Raw genomic sequence first — 20,140 nt, 5'->3', positions numbered from 1 at the left:
TAAAATCACCCCTCTTTTCCCCTACTGAAAATAAAGATATTAAAAAATAATACTCATGTGGTATCACCATGTTCAGAAAGGTCCGATCTATCGAAATATAAAAACAACTAACCTGATCGGTAAACACTTAAAAAGTGAGGGAAAAAAAAGCGATATAAAGAGTCACATCTATCCCAAAATGTTATTAACAAAAAAGTACTTCCCCCACGAAAAAAAAGAAAAAAAAAAAGCCATCAAACAGCTCCATCGGCCGAAAAATAAAAATGTTATGGCTTTTAAAGACAACAATTTTTTTTTTTTTTGCAAACTTGATTTTTTTTTCACCAATAAAATAATACTGGACATGTTTGTCATCGCCGTAATCATATTAATGAGTCGAATCATGTGGCATGGTCATTTTTACCATAAAATGTACAATGTGAAAAAAATTCGCAAAAAAAAAAAAAATCTCAAAGGCATTTTTTTCCCCTCTATTTTCCAGTACACTATTGTAGTATAGTGACCCCTGTGGCAGCTAGGGGGCGCTGTGTGTGCTCCTTGGGATATGCATGGAGGCATATCTGTTGTGATAATGGTGGTAAAACAGTGACTAGCAGTGTTGTGAATGGCCGATGTGTCGCAGAGGAAGTATGCGTGGTAAGTCTGATGCAATGTTATTCTGGGACCTGTAGTCCCTCAAGAGTGTGTATATCTATGTTGTAGTTGTAAGGGAGACTTATTAGGCTAGTTGTGTGAGATGGGTGGGACAAACTAGCCACACAAACGCACTCCCATCTAGGGGAGTGGTTGGTAGCATATAATGTGACTGAGGTCTGGTCACATGGGCTCTGAGTGTGGATCTGAATGGTCTGTGCTGGAAGGTCCTGGTGGGAGCCCCATGTGTTGGGAGTGTCGGCTCCCTGAAGAGCACATGGCAGGGGCTCTGGACTTCGCACAGACCAGACTGTGGAATGGATGGAGATCCTTGTTGTACTGACCGGGGTCAGCGTGAGAATGTCGGAAGGATGCCTCTAGTGAAGAGAGGTATCCGAGAACCAGTGCGGCAATGGCAGGTAACGAATGGAGATTCGTGTTGTACTGACTGGGGTCAGAGAAAAGGAAAGATAGAGTGTGAACGTCTGAAGGATGCCTCTGGTGAAGAGAGGTATCCGAGAACCTGTGCGGCACCAACAGGTAACAAATGGAGATTCGTGTTGTACTGACCGGGGTCAGAGTGAGAGATATTGTGTATGGGCACCTCAGAGGCCAAGAGGTGTCCAGGAACCCGTGAAGACGGGTAACGGTCTGAAAACCGTGTGTAATGCTGACCGGGGTCAGAGACGAACTGTGGTAAAGTTGAATATGTCCAGATACTGTTCAAGCTGTTACTAAGTTCCTGTGGATGTGGTTTATGTTGTGCGAAATAAACCTAAGAGACTGTGTTTTTGATAGAAAACCGAGCCCGAGTGCGTTAATCCCGTGCCAAGCGAGTGTCCTCCAAGACACGTAGTAGGCGCTATGCTACACTATGTAGTAAAATGCACAGTGTCATTCAAAAGTGCAACTCGTCCCACAAAAACCAAGCCCTTATGTGAACAGAAAAATAAAAAGTTGTACTGTACCTCTGGGAAGGAGGAGAGAAAAAATGGAAATTGGTGCTGTTGTGAAGGGGTTAATTCCGCCTCATCAACAGGTGTGGACTTGACAACCATCCGTAATTTTAAATTACTGCGCTGTTCAGAAATAATCAGATAAACAATTGATAAAAAGGAGATTATGGAGGTACAGCTGCCATGTTATGGCATCTTTGAATCTAGATTCTAAAAATATATAAAAAAAAACATGGAAGGAGCAGATTACAGGAGTTCATGAGAAGACGTAAAAATAAAACAAAAAAACCCAGAAGACAGCAGAAAACAGAACTGGAGAACAGAGGAAAAACTGCCAACATGCAGCTGCAATAAGTCTTTAAAAGTTTGGAGAGAGCGCCCTCGTGTGGTGAAACAGTTGAACTATTGGGACCTCGATGCCAGAATTGCAGGCATCATCCAATTTAGGCATCTCATTTGTATACTGGTTCAGCATTTTACATATGTGGATTTTTGCTTTTGTTTTGTTTTTTTTTTAAACAAAAAGGTGGATGCAAAAAATGTAACATCTTTATATTTAAAAGTGAAGCAGTCAGGAAAGAAAAAAAACAAAACAAAAAAGCTCCGACTGCACTACAGTTGGTTGCATTGCGGACACACATCACACTGAGCGAGAGGACGCAGCTACGTATGACCGGCGGTGACATCATTAAGGTTATCGCCGTCACACGAAGCCAGCTTCTCACGGTCAGCTCAGCGTGACCTGGGTGCCAGGGTGAGCAGTCCATTACTTATGTCACCGCTCAGCAATGCATCCAGATGTAGCAGAGTTGGAGCTCGTCATGGGACAGATGGATTATCAGCGGAGAGTAGTGTTTATTTCAATTAAAGGGAACCTGTCAGATCCCCCGTGCCCCTAGCACCACCAGCGGTTGCGTCTGCATATTGAGACACATTAACAGTCCAGTGTTAGATTACATAAACAGATCTTTAGAAAAAGGAGGTATTTGTAAGGTCCATTTATGATCTGTAAATGCGGGCTTTGAGTAGTGTCCCCAGACTAGCCAGCCCATTAAGCATGTTATGCCCCAGGGCGAGATGGCATGACATACCTACCAGCGCTATGCTTACATCGTGCAAGCACACAGCTTTTCCCCCGCTCATCACTGATCCTCTGCAGCCGGTTGTATGCATTCTGGCTTCAGAGAGGCGCAAAGTGCATGTGACCGGCAAGAACCTTAATGATGTCACCGCCGGTCAAACACGGCCGCGTTCTCACGCTCAGCGTAAGCTAGTAGCTGAACTGCAACATTTGTCACCACTCAGCAATGCAACCAGATGTAGCAGAGTTGGAACAACCCCAAAAATATTACCCTACTTGCCACCGCACCAGGGCGAGTGGGAAGAGTCGGGCAAGGCACCAGAATCTGAGCAACTAATACATACGCCTTTTCTGGGGCGGCTGCTATTTTTAAGCTGGGGAGGGCCATTAACTAGGCCCCTCCTCAGTCTGAGAATACCACCACCTAGCCGTCTGCTTTAGTTTGGCTGGTTAGCAAAAATTGGGGGGACCCCAAGCAGTTTTTTTAATGATTTATTTAAATAGTAAAGAAAAAAAAAAAGCTGTCTGCTTTACCTGCGCTGGTTATCAAGAATATAAGGAAGACCCCACATCATGGCTGTGATGGAGCTGGAAGTGCCCACACAGGAAAAGCTTGCAACCCTTCAACAAACTGTTCGGGCTGCAAAACCCAAACAGTAACATGGCCTTCAGGGAGAAGTCCATGTTCAGAGTCCATGCATGGCCAGTAAGTGTTGGATACGGACCCCCTGGACTTTACCACTCGGGTTTGCCGATCACTAGTTATGACACGTTTTGTGCTTAGGGGATCCTGAGTGAGCAAGAAAAGCATCAGTTACGATGCTGCACCAAGTAATTTTTTTGTGTTTGCTCACAGGTACAGTGGTTTTAAACGTTAGAATAAAAGCTGGACTTTAACTTAATGGAGGTGCTGGATTCCCTCTACAATATAGATGCCTATAGATGCCGTGTATTGGATGTGATGCCTGCCTACAATGATCATGCACAGAGAGGACCTCCTCTACTCCTCGGCATCCATTAAGTAACCCTCACGCTGCTGGCCAATATGTTCCATACTGGTGTTGGCATTACTCTATAGTCACCTCTGAGGATGAACTGGACTTTCTTCATCAGAGCTTAATTCAATGTCAAAGATTTCCTCTACTCCTGGAGGAATGGGGACTTCTTCCTTTTTGTCATGTCTTATTCGCCTTCTCTTCCTTTTTTTCTTCTTCACGGATCCAGTTATGAAATTCTCAGCCTCCAAAGTATGAGAGGACAGGGAGGTCTTCAGGTCTTCTGGAGGGTTTGGCACGTGGCTGTGGACATTCTTAAAAAAATGAATCTCTGTGGGAATAGGTGAGGTAGCCAAGTATGCGGGGACTTGTTCCTGGAGACACAAGCAGACACGTATTAAAGGGATGACGTACGGTACTTGTTACACCACTCATCAGAAGTCACCGCACAATGAGAAATCCATGATGTAACGGCACCGGCTATGTGCACATGCAGAGTTTATTTCTGAAAATTAAAAGCTGCTTTTTACAGTAGCAGTATAAGCGGAGATTTCAGAAACCTCATGCACGCTATTTTTCCCCTGACAATTTGAAAATTACAACGTTACATCTTTCAGCGCTTTTTTTTTCTAGTAGAAAGAAATGAAGAAAGAGAATGCTGCAATACAAGCAGAGCTTTTTTTGTGTTTGAAGCGTTTTAAATGAATAAAACAAACTGTAATCACATGTAATCAGAATCTAAAAAAACACTGCATCAAAAGGAGTAAAAAATGCTTTGAAAACGCATTATTTTTTACTACCAAAAGCACAGGTTTGGCTGCAGAAAAAGACACTGCTTGTAAACACAGCCCAACTGCCTGCAGACAATGGATTAGAATGATGGTGCTGGTCATTTACACAGAAATAGCAGCGCTCCAACATTAGTCATCTTGAAAACAACAACGTCTGCAATGTAAATGTATCTATACTGTCTAACATATTTCTACATATTCTGGAAAAATGACCATTGCAGTGTGACTGGCCGCTACAGGCAGCAAGGCCACATTTGTTAGGCTTGATAAATTAGGCTCATTATTTTTTAATTCCGTTTAATTGACCGGGTTTGCAAAATGGAAAACCGTGAGGGCAGTGCCTGTAATTGTGCCCTGTACACACCAATGCCGCAGATCCTGTGACCATCTCTGTCCCAATGGGCCTAAACATTTAGTTCTGTGTTTTGGCCAGAAATATTAAACTGCGACTGAATGACTCAAGAATTATTGTTAATCATTCAGGACAGGAAATATGGAGGCACAGCTCTACACACTTGTGTCAGAGGGTTAGACAAGCAATGACCTTCAGTATTCTGACACCAAAGCTACTTACATTTTCTTCTTCAGTTTCTTGCACAAAAAAAGCTTCGCCGTTGTCTCCGAGTTTCATGTGCAAGTCCACGGGTTCGCCATTGATTTCAATGTCAATCTACACAGGGAAAAAAAAAACAAAAACATACTTGATAAGTAAAACCTTGTTTTTCCCATAGTGGACTGGTTTATAACAATCAGGGATTGTACTCGTGAACATACCACTTTTTCCTTGGACCGAAGAACTCCCAACTTCCCAAAGCGGACATGGAAAGGTGAGCACAGGTAAGTGCCATCCTGCTGACGGACAACGATGATATCGATGCAGCCCGAGAGGGTCGCCTGGTTGATCCCCTTGTACAGCTCCCTCACGGTGACCAGGACCTGCCCGGCAAGCTGACCAACATAGTTCATAGTTTGAGACTAGAAAGAAAGAAAACGGGAAGAAATTAGAAGAAATTAGAATGACCTATAAACCAAGACTTATAAACGCACACACGGTATACACAACCCAACTGTGCTTCATGTCAGTCACAGAAGCCAGATTCATCCCATGATGGACCCCAATCACACATTGTAGAGGGGTCTGTCTGCCCTTTCACCAGTGTAAGTTGGGCATGTTGAGCTGGTATCTGCTGCATCAAAGCCTCCGATGTAGCTACGTTCTGCGCGTTATATTACATTGTCACAAATGTCCTTTTCTTTTTCATCTAGCTCATTCATGACAATACAAACCCACCGAGAATTCATCAATGATTTCAAGGGGCAAAAAACCATCCACAGTCTGAGGACCACATCCCTCCCTTCTGAAGTTTCAGATAAAGTACTGCAAGTGCCAACGCGCGAGAAGATCCCCCTTCAGACTTTGCCTGTGCACAGTCTTCGCACACGGCCAAAAATTCAGCTGCTTATCTTCACACTCCAGTTCCCAAGCAGGAAGACAGCAACATCAACATGAAATCCAACGTCTTGTAGCTTGGGGCACCACCAGAACACTGAATGTAATGGGATTTTAGAGGGGTTAATCTGTGACTGAAGTATTACAGTACTAGCCTCTACTGGTCTTATCAGTGGAAGACTCGCCAATGTTCGGTGACGGGAGCACGGACCCATAACTAGAGAGTAGTGGAGCTTTTTAATGTACATCTGGTTTGGATCTGATTTTTACCAGTTTTCGGTCAGTGTCCTTTTTCCTTACAAATTCAGTAGAGTGGTTTTGCTTTTGGGTACACATTGCTACAGTACAGTGAACAATGGTATGATGCCAGTAGAGCAGATGTACACCCCAGAACCTGCGACAACGCACAAGAGCAGAAGGGACAAGCAGGGCAATAAGAGAAACCAATGCAATAGTTTCCTACTCCAGGTCTGGAAGCTGGTGAGCAAGCATTGGGAGCCAGCGATAGTCAGATTCTACCTGGGGCAAAAACATGTGAATCCATGCGAGCAGTCTAAAGTAAGGTGTATTCACACAGTTCGGATCCGCTTCAAAATCTACGGTATATCAAATTGTCTAAATCAGTTTTTTATGTGGATTTTGGAGCAGATCTACTAAGTGTATGTTTTGATTTATTTTGCTCACTTAAGTAGCGCCATTAACTCCACAGCGCCCACTGGGGCTCACAATATAGACTCCCTATCAGTAAGTCTTTGGAGTGTGGGAGGAAAACCACACAAACACTGGGAGAACAAACTCCTTGGAGATGTTGTCCTTGGTGGGATTTGAACCCAGGACCCCCAGCATTGCAAGGCTGCTGTGCCACGGTTCACACATCAAAACCTATATAACATACACTTTGCATCTAAAAGAAGTGAAGGTCAAGGGAATAGATAAAAAAAGGAATTGCTGAATTTAACTCCAGACAGTCAGATAAGTTTTATCTTTTCCTTCCAGTTTTTTCCCCTTCCTTATGCTACGTCTTAGTAAGTTTACTTTAAGTTTTGTTGTTTTTTTTTTCTTTTGCTAAATGTATGTATGTAGTGTAATTGTACAGGTACTTCTCACAAAATTAAATTATCAAAAAGTTCATTTATTTCAGTTCTTCAATACAAAAAGTGAAACTCATTACAGTATATAGAGCCATTACAAACAGAGTGATCTATTTCAAGTGTTTATTTCTGTTAATGTTGATGATTATGGCTTACAGCCAATGAAAACTCAAAAGTCATTATCTCAGTAAATTAGAATAGTTTTACAACACCTGCTTGAAAAATGATTTTAAAATCAGAAATGTTTGTTCAGTAAATGCACTCAATACTTGGTCAGGGGCTCCTATTGCATCAATTACTGCATCAATGCGGTGGGATATGGAGGCGATCAGCCTGTGGCACTGTTGAGGAGTTATAGTGCAGCGCCCCAGAGACCTGGTCGTTGCAGTAATGTTGCTCTGCCGCTAAGGGGAGTGATGGTACGTCTGATTGCACTAAGAGAGTTCACCTGACCAGGTATCACAGTCACACATTACACTTCACACTCCGGCCACCAGGGGGAGCAAAAGGTCCCATGTATTAGGCCACTCCTCACACTCTGGTAAAACTGGGGGTTGGATAGGAAGTTAGAGAGAAGCTGACTGGGTTTTGCCCAGGTAACATCTAGTGAGAGAAGAGCGTTACTTGGGAAGATTCAGGGGGGTCCCTGTTAGGGGTGGGATCCTGGCAGAGGCCTAGCAACGGACAGATTGTTACGGAGCCGTGCCTGTACCTCATTGCGGCGGTATCTTAAAGGACACGAAGCAAAGGATATTGTGGAGAAGTGAGAAACGAGATCACAGCACAAAGGCGATAGAACCAGTAGGAGTCGTGCCCAGAGATCGGCAACCTCCTACTGAGGCGCGTAGCCAGCGGCCGGAACGCCGAGGAAGTAATAGACTCTACGCATTACTTCGAACCAACGGCAGGGCAGTTAACTTTAGGTTGGCTGTCTCACCTTTTACACCTAATGAAGACAACGGAGGCAATTGTGGGAGAGGGGCGTCTCTAGGGTCCCTATACAATAACTCCAGGCCTACCCCATCATACGGGTGCGTCCTATCCATATCATCTGGGGGACGGAGAGAAAGAACAGAAACATACACGACAGTTGTGAGGACTATCCCGTGGTGCTCAGCAGGGAAGTACTACAACACCCAGGCGCTAGTAGGTAGGCACTGATTTCCACCTGCAAAGGGAACCCTGGATGTGCCTTCGGACCGGCCGGTCTCAGCCAGCCCTGTTAGCAGTGCTCTGGATTGTGGATGCCGAAGCTTTCAGTAAAGAGGTAAAGAGACTGCAACCCTGTGTCCTCGTTATTTACTGCGACCTACACCGTCAACTACATCTTTAATTAGGCGCCCCTTAGCAGGGCCACGGACCGGGTCAGGCCACCGTGACATCCCCAGAACCGAGAGAGACCCGGTACCGAGTACCCCGCTGCCCTGCATCTGGGGGCCGCTCCAATGGAAACCCAGGTTGCTTTGATAGCAGCCTTCAGCTCGTCTGCATTGTTGGGTCTGGTGTCTCATCTTCCTCTTGACAAGTTCAAGTGAGTTTGCTGGCCAATCAAGCACAGTGATACTGTGGTTTTTAAACCAGGTATTGGTACATTTAACAGTGTGGACTGGTGCCAAGTCCTGCAGGAGAATGAAATTTCCATCTCCAAAAAGCTTGTCGGCAGAGGGAAGCATGAAGTGCTCTAAAATTTCCTGATAGACGGCTGCGTTGACTTTAGTCTTCATAAAACAGTGCTCTCAACAATGTCTGCGCATATTCCAGTTAGATAGAGATGGTGTCCTAGGAGAGTAGTCTCCTTTAAGACCTGGATCAGGCCATCAGTGAGCTCCTGGACAGCCTGTAATGCTACTTGTGTGCTGCGGAATAATGATCTGGTGAATCTCCATTACTTTCAGGTCAAGGGTACATGAGGGCCAGTGGCATCAATGCCTTCATCCAACACACTGACCAAATGAGAAAGGACCATGCCCAGTACTAAAAGAAACCCAGGGCCCACTACAACAGTGTACTGTTAGACAAAAGTACCGAGATCAACGCCTCAAACACAAACAGCAGTCAGTTGACAATGTGGAGGTTTGTCTGACCCTCCAAGGATATGCCTACCCAGACCATCAGACGACCACTCCACGAAAAAAAAAAAAAAAAAGTTATGCTGGATGATAGTGTGGTAAACATGTCGCCTGCAACATCTCCAGTCTATTTCACATGTCTCATGTGCTCAGCATGAAGCTGCTCTCATATGTGAAGAGATCGGGACACCAATGGTGGACCTGCCGAATGCTGCATTCTCTGGCGATTGCCATTTGAGCTTCATTGCGAGAACAGGTCTCATTACAGGACCTTACACCCACCTCATACAGTTTTTTTGGATAGTTTGGTCAACATTCACTCCAAATTCCCACTGAAGGTCATTTTGCAGGGATCTGGTCATTCACTGCACATAGGAGCAAACACTAGTTCTTCTATGGCGCTGAACTTATGTAATCGCCTATGTCGTGTTTGCTATATCCTCTTGAGACTGTGCTAAGACACACAGCAAAGTTTGATATGTCATCAATGAGGACAACCTATGCTACCTGAATGGGCTGCAGGTACAGCCTCATGTTACCACTAGTTACAAAAACACCAGCAAAACTAGGTCAGAATCAGTCACGAAGATTAAATGGAATCTGTCAGCAGGTTTATGCTATGCAATCTGAAGACAGCAGGAGACAGAGGCTCAAACACGGAATTCAGGGATGTGTCACTTGTCAAAGTGTGTGTTTACTAACTGTGAAGGAATTATCACTAAGATTAACATTGCCAGACTACACTAGTCCGGCAACGCCCCTTCCTGTGATAAGCAGCTCACAGTCTATGGACTTTATACATGGAGAGCCTGGTGTGGGAGTGGTTAGCTTTCTCAGCTCTGCTTAATTCAAAATCTAAAAGGCACTGATCGTGTCAGAACTAGTGATGAGCGAGTGTACTCATTGCTCGGGTTTTCCCCAGCACACTCGGGTGGTCTACGAGTATTTATTAATGCTCGGAGATTTAGTTTTCATCGCGGCAGCTGAATAATTTACAGCTGTTAGCCAGCCTGAGTACATGTGGGGGTTGCCAGGTGGCTAGGGAATCCCCACATGTATTCAAGCTGTCTAGCAGCTGTAAATCATTCAGCTGCGGCTACGAAAACTAAATCTCCGAGCACTAACAAATACTCGACCACCCGAGCAATGAATATACTCGCTCATCACTAGTCAGAACTGCTGCACCCAGTAATCTAAGTGATACATTGTTGGATTCAGCTTCTTTTACCTGCAGTAAGCTGCTCTCAGATGAGGTAGCAAAAACCTGCTAGAGATTCCCTTTAAGAAGAGAGTAATTGTCTGAGGCCATCACTGGTATCGTCATTCCCCTTTTGAAGGTGGTCTTCCTGTTGACTCTCCAGTGCTCCTGTTCCTTCCATTTTCACTGAAGCAGGTGTAATTCATCCCTTCTGCTTCCAACCTGGACACATGGATATCACTGAAGTGTAATTGTAGTTGAGCCTCATTCAGACGTCAGAGTATGGACCGTGATGCACAGACTGGCCAAGGGTCTCCTGACCTGAACTGGAAAGCCTCATATATTCCTATGACAGTCAAGTTCAGATCAGTAGACCCACGCGCAGCCTAGCATCACAGGCCGTACACCGACGTCTGAATTAGTGATGGGTCATTCATGAACGATCCGGTACAAAGAGGCGGCTACCTGCTGTGAACCATGGGAGCCAGCACCCCAGCGAGACCCACTGAATTCTCTAAATAGCTCTCACTGAGCGTAAAATTCCAGTGGTCTCTGGATGCAACTCCGCCCACCTGACCCAAAGTCCACCCATTCATTAAAGTAATTGGCTCCCTGCAAGTGTGCATAGTTTCGGTCATGGGTGGGCGGAGTTTCGGCTACATTCACTTTTTTTTTTTTCACATGTTGTGAACACATTTAATAGGGATCCATTTAGGACCCGAAGGAGCCGACTCTTCTTGGTGAGCGGAGCCGGATCACCAAAAAGAGTCGGACTGCCCAGAACTAGTCTGAATGAGGCTTTCTACAAGTTCTGTTAGAGATTGTGATCTAAGCAAGCGCCAACAATGTTCAGTGGAAAAGAAACGTTCAAGTCATCAGGTAGATTCTGTGGTGCAGTTTATGACCTATACACAAGAAGTGAGGATGTAGTCAGGAGGTTATAGAAGTCCAGCATGTGCTACTTTATCTGCAGGTTATACAACATTCACTTTTCAGTAAACACAAAGGTCATGTTTTTCTCTCGGAGATCAGATTATCTTCTGTACATGGCAATCACAACAGACATTTCCCTTATATAATATTTCTAGGAGCCAGAGGAGGAAAGCATCTACACTGAATACATAACAGGTAGAGAAGCAGTGAGGCCAAAGAGAAGCATACGCTACTGCTGAGCGAGCGTGCGCGGATAAGGTGTTATTCCAGCATGCTCGTGCTAACCCAGTGTCTTCGGCGTGCTAGAAAAATAAGCATGTGCAGAGTTAAAAGGTGACCAACGATTTCTCATTTTTCCAACAAAATTTACAAATTGTTTTTTAGAGGACCCCATCACTATTGAAGTGATTTTGAGGGGTCTATATGACAGAAAATACCCAAAATTACACCATTCTAAAACTGCACCCCTCAAGGTGTGAAAAACAACACTCAAGAAGTTTATTAACCCTTCACATGCTTCACAGGAATTAATGGAACAAAAAAAAAAAATGAACATTTAACTTTTCTCACTAAAATTTTACTTTAGACCCAACTTTTTTTTTTTTTTTTTTATTTGCGCAAGAGGAAAAAATGGATCCCAAAATTTGTTGCGCTACTTTTCCTGAGCCTGCAGATACCGCATATGTGAGGAAAAAAAAACTACTGTTTGGGTGCACGGCAGGTCTCAGAAGGTAAGGAGTGCCATTTGACTTTTTGAATGCAAAATTTGCTGGAATAATTAGTGGATGCCATGTCGCATTTGGAGAGCCCAGATGTGCCTAAACAGTGGAAACTCCACACAAATGACACCATTTTGGAAACCAGACCCCACAGGAAACTTTTCTGAATTTGTGGTGAGCACCTTGGGCCCCCAGGTGCTTCACAGAAGTTTATACTGCAGAAAATAAAAATCAATGATTCCAATAAAAATGTTTTTAGTTCCAATTTTTTTCATCATAAGGGTGCGACAGGAGAAAATGAACCCCAAAATCTTTTGTGCAATTTCTCTTGAATACACAGATATCCCTTATGTGGGGAAAAACTACCCTTTGGGTGCACAGAAATGCTCAGAAAGGAAGGAGTGAAGCATTAGAAAGCAGACTTTGATGGAATGGATAGCAAGTGGCATGTTGCGTTTGGGGAGCTCCTGATGTACCTAAACAGTGGAAACCACTGTGGGCAACAATGCCCACAGTATCATATGTGAATATTCAAGCAATACCAATCAATCGCCTGACACTCCCAGCAGGCAGAATCTACATATTAAAATGTTATTTAAAGTGCCAGTGCAAATGTAAGTATATAGACAATATAACTACCGTACAAAATGTGAAAACGTGTATACATATGCATTACCATCAAATGATAATATGTTGTTAATAAATATAAATAATTATTAACAAATAATATAATAAAAAAATAAACAAAATAACATAATACAAACAAATATATATATGAAAGTGCTGTGATATTAAATATGGGCATTGTTGCCCTTACAAAGTATGGCGACTGCATTATCTATAATAGACTAGTATATTACCAGTGTGCATGTTCCCGACGCTGGCATTGGCCGCGGCATAATTTCCGGCGCCTCATAATGAAGTGTGCGGGTCAGTGACGGAACTCGGGATTTCCCCGTGACCCGCACCGCCATATATTCTGCCTTATATCTACCGTATGTATTAGTAGGGAATTATAACCTCCTTCATACGGATTTATGCACTGGCACTTTATTATCTTGTAATAGCTGGTTATGTTGACTCTTTGGTACCTCTTTGCCCATATCTAGTTCCTATGGTGTGACTCCTGTCATTGGTGCACCTGTACCTTATATTCAAATAGCTGTTTTTGATATTTATTCTTGAATTGCAACTGACGGTGTTTTGTATTTACATCGTGTATCTGCTCAGATTACAATATAATGGATTTCCCAACTCCTCAGTTATGCATATATGAAGAATGCTTTCAGAGGTTTAGTAATGGTAATTATCTGGGTAAGCGTCAGCAGTGTGATCATAGTTCCTGTCCTCGGGGCGCATTGTGATTACTGTGAGAACAATATTTACAATATCCTGATGAACATGAATGACCTCAGTGGCAACAACAGCATCACTGATCACTGTGCCTGCTCCCATCAGAGGCTTTTAGGAGCAACATGTCCTACTATAGAAGTACATCCAGAACTCATAAATTCAGGCATTTTGCAAGCCAACATTAAAGGGAACCTGTCAGCAGATTTTGCCACTATAAGATATGGCCACCGCCTCTCAGGGTTTAGCTACAGCATTCTGTTATGCTGTATATTACCCCCCGATCCGACCTGCAAGATAAGAAAAATAAGCTTTATTATACTCACCCGGGGGACGGTCCTGTGCCCTCCGGTCCGATGGGTGTCGCAGGTCCGGGTCCAGCGCCTCCCATCTTCTTGTGACGCCGCCCTCCTGCTTCTTCATCGCTCCCCGGCATCAGCGCTCCTACGCAGGTGTACTTAGCTGTCCTGTTCAGGGCAAAGCAAAGTACTGCAGTGCGCAGGTGATGGGTCTCCAGGACTTGTACTGCAGTGTGCAGGCGCCGGGAAAAGTCCTGGAGACCCATCACTTGCACACTGCAGTACTTTACTCTGCCCTCAACAGGGCACTATGTGAATGCAGCCTAGTAGAAGGCGCAGTGTGCATAGGCTGCCATTGTTCTTGGCAGTTTACACAGGATGATGGGATGATGCACCACCGAGAACAATGATCTTTTGTGCTGTGCTTTAAGTTAACGCTTAAGCCTTAGGCATCATAAAATAGGTCCGTTTTTTTTTTCCATATTAGAAGAAAAATGAAAAAAAAAATAAAAAAACCCCACAAAAACGTGTTCTATACACATTATGTATCAGGTGGGGTTGGGGGGAGTCCATGCGCTTTAAGAGATACCTGGTGAATCCTTTCCAATATCTCTAGCCATTGCCCTTCTATTGGACCAATCTCCGCTTCCCACCTCTCCTTACTATGTACTGGATATTTACTTAGTGTTCATGTTAAGGATCTATATAACAGCCATATTACTACAGATGTGTTTTTAAGTTTACTAATTAACTGTATAACAGTATTTTGCTCATATATTTTCAAGACGGTTTTTGTGACGTCATCATTAAACACATAACTGGAGGGATTTGTAAAAATCCTTTGAATTAATATCAAACTCATTGTCTGAAACTATCCGGCTCTCAACCTCTCAAAGCCAGCCAAAATTATCTGATTGACCAACCAAGGGGTTTCCCATTTTGCAAACATTCCTCTATTTGCTGCAATTAATCTTGTGCATTAATAATAAGATATGGTGGAAGATTTAAAGGTATTACTCTCCAGGGTTTAGTACAATGACGGTTATTTACCCCTGCTGCAAAAGAAGATTTAGAGAATTTTTACCGGTTTCCTCCTATCCTGTAGTCCAGTGTTCCCCAAGTTCGGTCCTTAAGAGCCACCAACGGGTCATGTTTTCAGGATTGCCTTTGTATTGCCCAGGTGAGAATTCCATCATCTAGACAGGCAATAATTCCATCACCTGGGCCATACTAAGGAAATACGGAAAACACGACCTGTTGGTGGCTCTTGAGGACCGAACTTGGGGAACACTGCTCTGGTCTATAGTGTGTATCGCCAAACCTTCCCTCTACATTTTTGCTCTGTAAAATTTCCAGTTTAATAAGGGCAGTCCCCCCTTTCCACAGCAATGATCTGAATATACCATTAATAACTTTAAATGTGATGGGATCCAAACTGGTGAATTGTGAAGACGGTAAAGCAGCTGAGGCATCCATATCATTTCAATTAAGTTAGCTCTTCCCACGACTGATAAAAGAAGTTTAGATCATGTGTCTTTTTGGCAATTTAGTTTTCCACCAGTGAAAAAACACTGATAACAGTAATGGTGCGTGCCCACTGTCCGGATTGCCGGCGCTTTGGACGGAGCGGAAAACCCGCTCTGCCTACAACGCCACCCCTTTGGTACACGCTATGAATCTCCGCACCCCATACATAGGGCCCTGTTATTTACCTTGCAGCAATGGAGCGTCGCCGCAAGGTAAACAGACATGCTGCGTTCTAAAAAGACGCACCACATGTCCGTAAACGCAGGGCCGCTGGGTGCATGTTCGCACACAGAGGAGACTGGATTTCATAAAATCCCCTCCACTATGCTGTAACATCTGGACGCTGCGGTTGTATGCAGCGTTCAATCCGCAGCTGATCCGGATGTAATCCAGCCCGTGGACACATACCCTCATGGTTAAAACAGAAACTGACCAAACCCTGGTGAAACTCCGATCCAAAATTACGGTAATAACATTCGAGTTTTTAAGTACAAGAAAAATCAAGGTCAGAATGACCTTAGGCTGAATATACTCCAATCCATTAGGTCAACTTCCAAACACAAGAGAAAAAAAATTGCATGAAGAGAAAAATGGATTTCAATTGCATATATGGGACAGACAACTGCAGAAAACATCTGGGAAAAGCAGAGTTTCTTCTGTACAGCACAATTGTGTGATTTGTAGCACTAAACACGGAGCAGTTAGCGAAGTGCCAAGATGGTATACTTCAGAAATGGTCTGGCCATGTTTGACAACACCATTATTGCCATAAGAACACAGCATAGCATCATGTAGTGACAGATTAAAAAAAAAGCCTCTTCCTTAAGAGCATCTATAAGATGAAGGCATATGAGAAAGTAGTGATCAAGTCCGGGAGCAACCAGATCCATCCAGGTCTACTTGTGGAAAACATACAGAGCCAATATGACTTCTTCCAGTTTCTGGTCCCTCATAAAATACTACACCTATTGCAAGTCAGACTACTGTTGTCTCAATGTGAAAGTAAAAGTAGAAGTTTCAGAATGAGCATTAAGTAGAGATACGTGACCCAAGACATGGGGCGGACAATGCTCTGTCCCATGAAGTAACACTACTTAGAAAGAAATAGACCACGGAATAGAGGAGAGAGACTCACTGTGCACTACACCAGGCTGGCGATAGACAAATACTTTTCGACACAGACTATTCTGCTCTACGTGGATTTCTAAGGCTAAGCTCACACTAATGCTGTGCTGTCCGCTGAGCACTGTGTCGACTTCTGTAGGAATCTCTGAAAAACTAAAATCAGACATGAAACCCAACACAGCCTCGTCTTTTTCAGACTACACCGGTTAACGTTTTTGTGCATTACTGAAGACAAATTACTGCCAGGATGGAGGCCAAACTCAACATGTGGCTACATTATGCAAAATTACAGCAGCATCAGAGCGAGCAGAACCCACCCAGGCCAGACTTCAGGCTAGAAACGTGACAAAAGCACCCGAGCACTAACGGGACATGATGACCCAGTATGCAAGTGTCCATTCCTACAGCTAACAGAAGCTCTGATCATTCCCGAGCTGGTTCGCCATAATGGACATGAAGACTAGTGCACAATTATACCTGATATTAAAACAGCAAAAAACCCAAACAGACCCTACTGTAAGGAAAAGACATTGTCAGGTCCTCTGCATTCTGTTTTGAGTCTCTGCTTCCACAATAGTCAGATAATATGGTGCAGAGGTTAGCAATCCTACAAACTTACATGACCTTGCATAATAACGTAATTAAGCTGGCTTGCACTACTCGGGTCACCATTCTACAAAGGTTATTTTTTCAATTATTGACTTTCTTACATAGCACCATCACTATCCACATCAGTTTTCACTAGCTAAATTCCCTATCAATGTTCTTGCGTGTGTTTCAATCAGTTCAAAATCGCACACTCCAAACATGGGGAGAAACTCCTTGCAGAGGATGTCCTTGGTGGGATTTAAACCCAGGGCCACAGCACTGCTAAGCATCAGTGCTAACTACTGAGCCACCGTGCAGCCCAGAGGTTTGAGAAGTTGGAGGGTGTATGCCCTATTAACATTATTACAGGTTCTACCAAAACTTAGAGGTGTACGGGCAGTTTAGACTTCAATTACAGTAAATAAGACTAAAAAACCCTTGAGCCAGGTTCTAAGCACTCTTACCAGGCTTTGGTGATGTGCTATACAGACCAGTCTACGATCCAGCTGAACTTTTAGTGACCTCAACCAAAAACATCCCAGAAGTCAAAACGGGTAGGCACGGTAGTTACCTGGCTGCAGAGAATGGTCAGCAAAAGGTTAAAGGGTAATAGATATGGAGAACTTACCAGCAGACTAGAAGAGACTTGGTCATCAAACTCAACATCCGACTCATGCTCACTATCCAACTGGAACATTGCGCATTGTATCCAGAACTACCAGACCATATGTCCGATCATACACCATATGTCTGATCATACACCGTATGTAGGACCTGTCCTCACGGCCCCCATTACATGACTGGTGAGAAACCGGCTCCTACTGCCCTGCAAGCTCTCGCTGTGGCTTGTGTAGGAAATAATAGCATGTCTCAATACAAAAGTTATCTGAGACGAGGAGACCAATAGTTTCACTTTCCACCAGAACCTCCTTCATGTATGAAGAGACAATAACCTGAGCATGTTCTCTTAGGTAAAGGGCATGGCCTTGTACTCGTCACATGCTGTGTGCCTGCACTTCTAGGAAAGCTGCAGATAAGTTAATGATTCTTCCCTGCTTCTTGGCACCACTTGTTTCCCCATTAATACAATAAATTGATAAAGTCATCGCCCTGTTATCTTGTATGGCCGTTTGTATGTTGTCCGCAGATGATGGGTTATTATTATTATTATTATTATTATTATTTATTTATAAAGCACCATTGATTCCATGGTGCTGTACATGAGAAGGGGTTACATACAAGTTACAGATATCACTTACAGTAAACAAACTAACAATGACAGACTGATACAGAGGGGCGAGGACCCTGCCCTTGCGGGCTTACATTCTGCTGGATTATGGGGAAGGAGACAGTAGGTTGGGGGTTGCAGGAGCTCCGGTGTAGGTGAGGCGGTAGCTTCGGTGGTGATGAGGAGGCAGCGGGGTCAGTGCAGGCTGTAGGCTTTCCTGAAGAGGTGGGTTTTTAGGTTCCGTCTGAAGGATCCGAATGTGGTGGATAACCAGACGTGTTGGGGCAGAGAATTCCAGAGGATGGGGGATATTCGGGAGAAGTCTTGGAGGCGATTGGATAAGGAGCGAATAAGTGTGGAGGAGAGAAGGAGGTCTTGGGAGGACCGGAGATTACGTGAGGGAAGATATATGGAGATTAGTCCAGAGATATATGGAGGAGAGGTTATGGATGGCCTTGTAGGTCAGTATTAGTAATTTGAACTGGATACGCTGAGGGAATGGGAGCCAGTGAAGAGATTTGCAGAGGGAGGAAGCGGAGGAGGAGCGAGATGGATTAGTCGGGCAGCAGAGTTAAGGATGGACTGGAGAGGTGCAAGGGTGTTAGCAGAGAGGCCGCAGAAAAGGATGTTGCAGTAGTCAAGGCGGGAGATGATGAGGGCATGCACAAGCATTTTAGTAGATTGAAGGCTGAGGAAAGGACGGATTCTGGAGATATTTTTGAGCTGGAGGCGACAGGAGGTGGAAAGAGCTTGGATGTGCGGTTTGAAGGACAGGGCAGAGTCGAAGGTTACTCCGAGGCAGCGGACTTCCGGTACGGGGGGAAAGCATGATGTCATTGATTGCGATAGATAGGTCAGGTAAGGAAGATCTGTGGGATGCAGGAAAGATGATGAGTTCAGATTTGTTCACATTGAGTTTGATGAAGCGAGAGGAGAAGAAGGAGGATATAGCTGATAAGCACTCTGGGACAGCAGAGCGGTGACGTCTGGGCCAGAGAGGTAGATCTGAGTGTCATCAGCATAGAGGTGGTACTGGAATCCATGGGACTTTATGAGTTGTCCCAAGCCAAGTGTATAGATTGAGAAGAGTAGGGGTCCTAGAACAGAGCCTTGGGGGACTCCAACAGAGAGAGGGTGGGATGAGGAGGTAGTGTGGGAGTGGGAGACACTGAATGTGCGGTTGGAAAGGTACGAGGCGATCCAGGATAGGGCGAGGTCTTTGATGCTAAAGGAGGAGAGGATCTGTAGTAGGAGGCAGTGGTCAACTGTGTCAAAAGCAGAGTACAGGTCTAGAAGGAGGAGTACAGAGTATTGTCCAGTAGCTTTGGCGGTAAGTAGGTCGTTAGTGATTTTGGTCAGGGCAGTCTCAGTTGAGTGATGGGGGCGGAAACCAGATTGTAGATTGTCGAACAACAAGTTAGATGAGAGGTGGGAGGAAAGTTCAGCGTGGACGTGCTGCTCCAGGAGTTTGGAAGCGAATGGGAGCAGCGATATTGGGCGATAGCTGGACATAGCAGTTGGATCGAGGGTTGGCTTTTTAAGGATAGGTGTGATTGTGGCATGTTTGAACGCAGAAGGGAAGATGCCAGAAGTTAGTGATAGGTTGAACAGGTGGGTTAGGGATGGGATAAGTGTGGTGGTGAGGTTGGGGAGGAGGTGGGATGGGATGGGGTCGAGCGCACAGGTGGTGAGGTGCGATTTGGAGAGGAGACAGTTAAGCCCCCATTCAGTGATGTTGGATAGGGATGTTATGGGGTTTGGGCATTGGTCTGGTATACAAAGGGGTTGTGGTGGTTGAACAATGAAGACTTGCCTTGTCTGGTCGATCTTATTTTTAAAGTGTGTGGCAAAGTCCTCAGCAGAGATGAGGGAGGTAGGAGGGGGCAGAGGAGGGAGTTAAAGGTTTTGAATAACTGTTTGGGGTTGTAGGATAGGGAAGATAAGAGGGTTGTGAAGTAGGCCTGTTTAGCAGAGGTGAGAGCAGATTTAAAAGTGAGTGTTGCCTGTTTGAATGCAGTGAAATCGTCTTGCGAGTGTGTTTTCTTCCAATGCCGCTCCGCAACCCTGGACACTTGCCGGAGCTTTTTAGTGGTGTTATTGTGCCAAG

The 20,140-nt window shown here is 44.4% G+C and overlaps 1 protein-coding gene across 2 annotated transcripts in view; it reads right to left on the bottom strand.

The window, feature by feature from the left end:
* The window catches only part of LPIN2 (lipin 2), a 97,643-nt gene that overhangs the window by 51,639 nt on the left and 25,864 nt on the right, over positions 1-20,140 (bottom strand). The window contains exons 1-4 of one of the 2 annotated variants that reach the window (XM_077270306.1): positions 17,434-17,672; positions 5,231-5,431; positions 5,031-5,126; positions 3,753-4,039 (exon numbers count right to left, since the gene is read on the bottom strand). In XM_077270306.1, coding sequence (XP_077126421.1) covers positions 3,753-4,039; positions 5,031-5,126; positions 5,231-5,431; positions 17,434-17,502 — 653 coding nt within the window. In that variant the 5' untranslated portion in view covers positions 17,503-17,672. Of the gene's footprint in view, positions 1-3,752; positions 4,040-5,030; positions 5,127-5,230; positions 5,432-17,433; positions 17,673-20,140 lie in introns of those variants that run through there. The other variant, XM_077270307.1, reaches the window with a different exon arrangement.

The sequence above is a fragment of the Ranitomeya variabilis genome, chromosome 6 (genome assembly GCF_051348905.1).
Source record: "Ranitomeya variabilis isolate aRanVar5 chromosome 6, aRanVar5.hap1, whole genome shotgun sequence".
In the NCBI taxonomy this organism is placed as follows: Eukaryota; Metazoa; Chordata; class Amphibia; order Anura; family Dendrobatidae; genus Ranitomeya; species Ranitomeya variabilis.
This window is presented reverse-complemented; position numbering and strand designations above follow the sequence as displayed.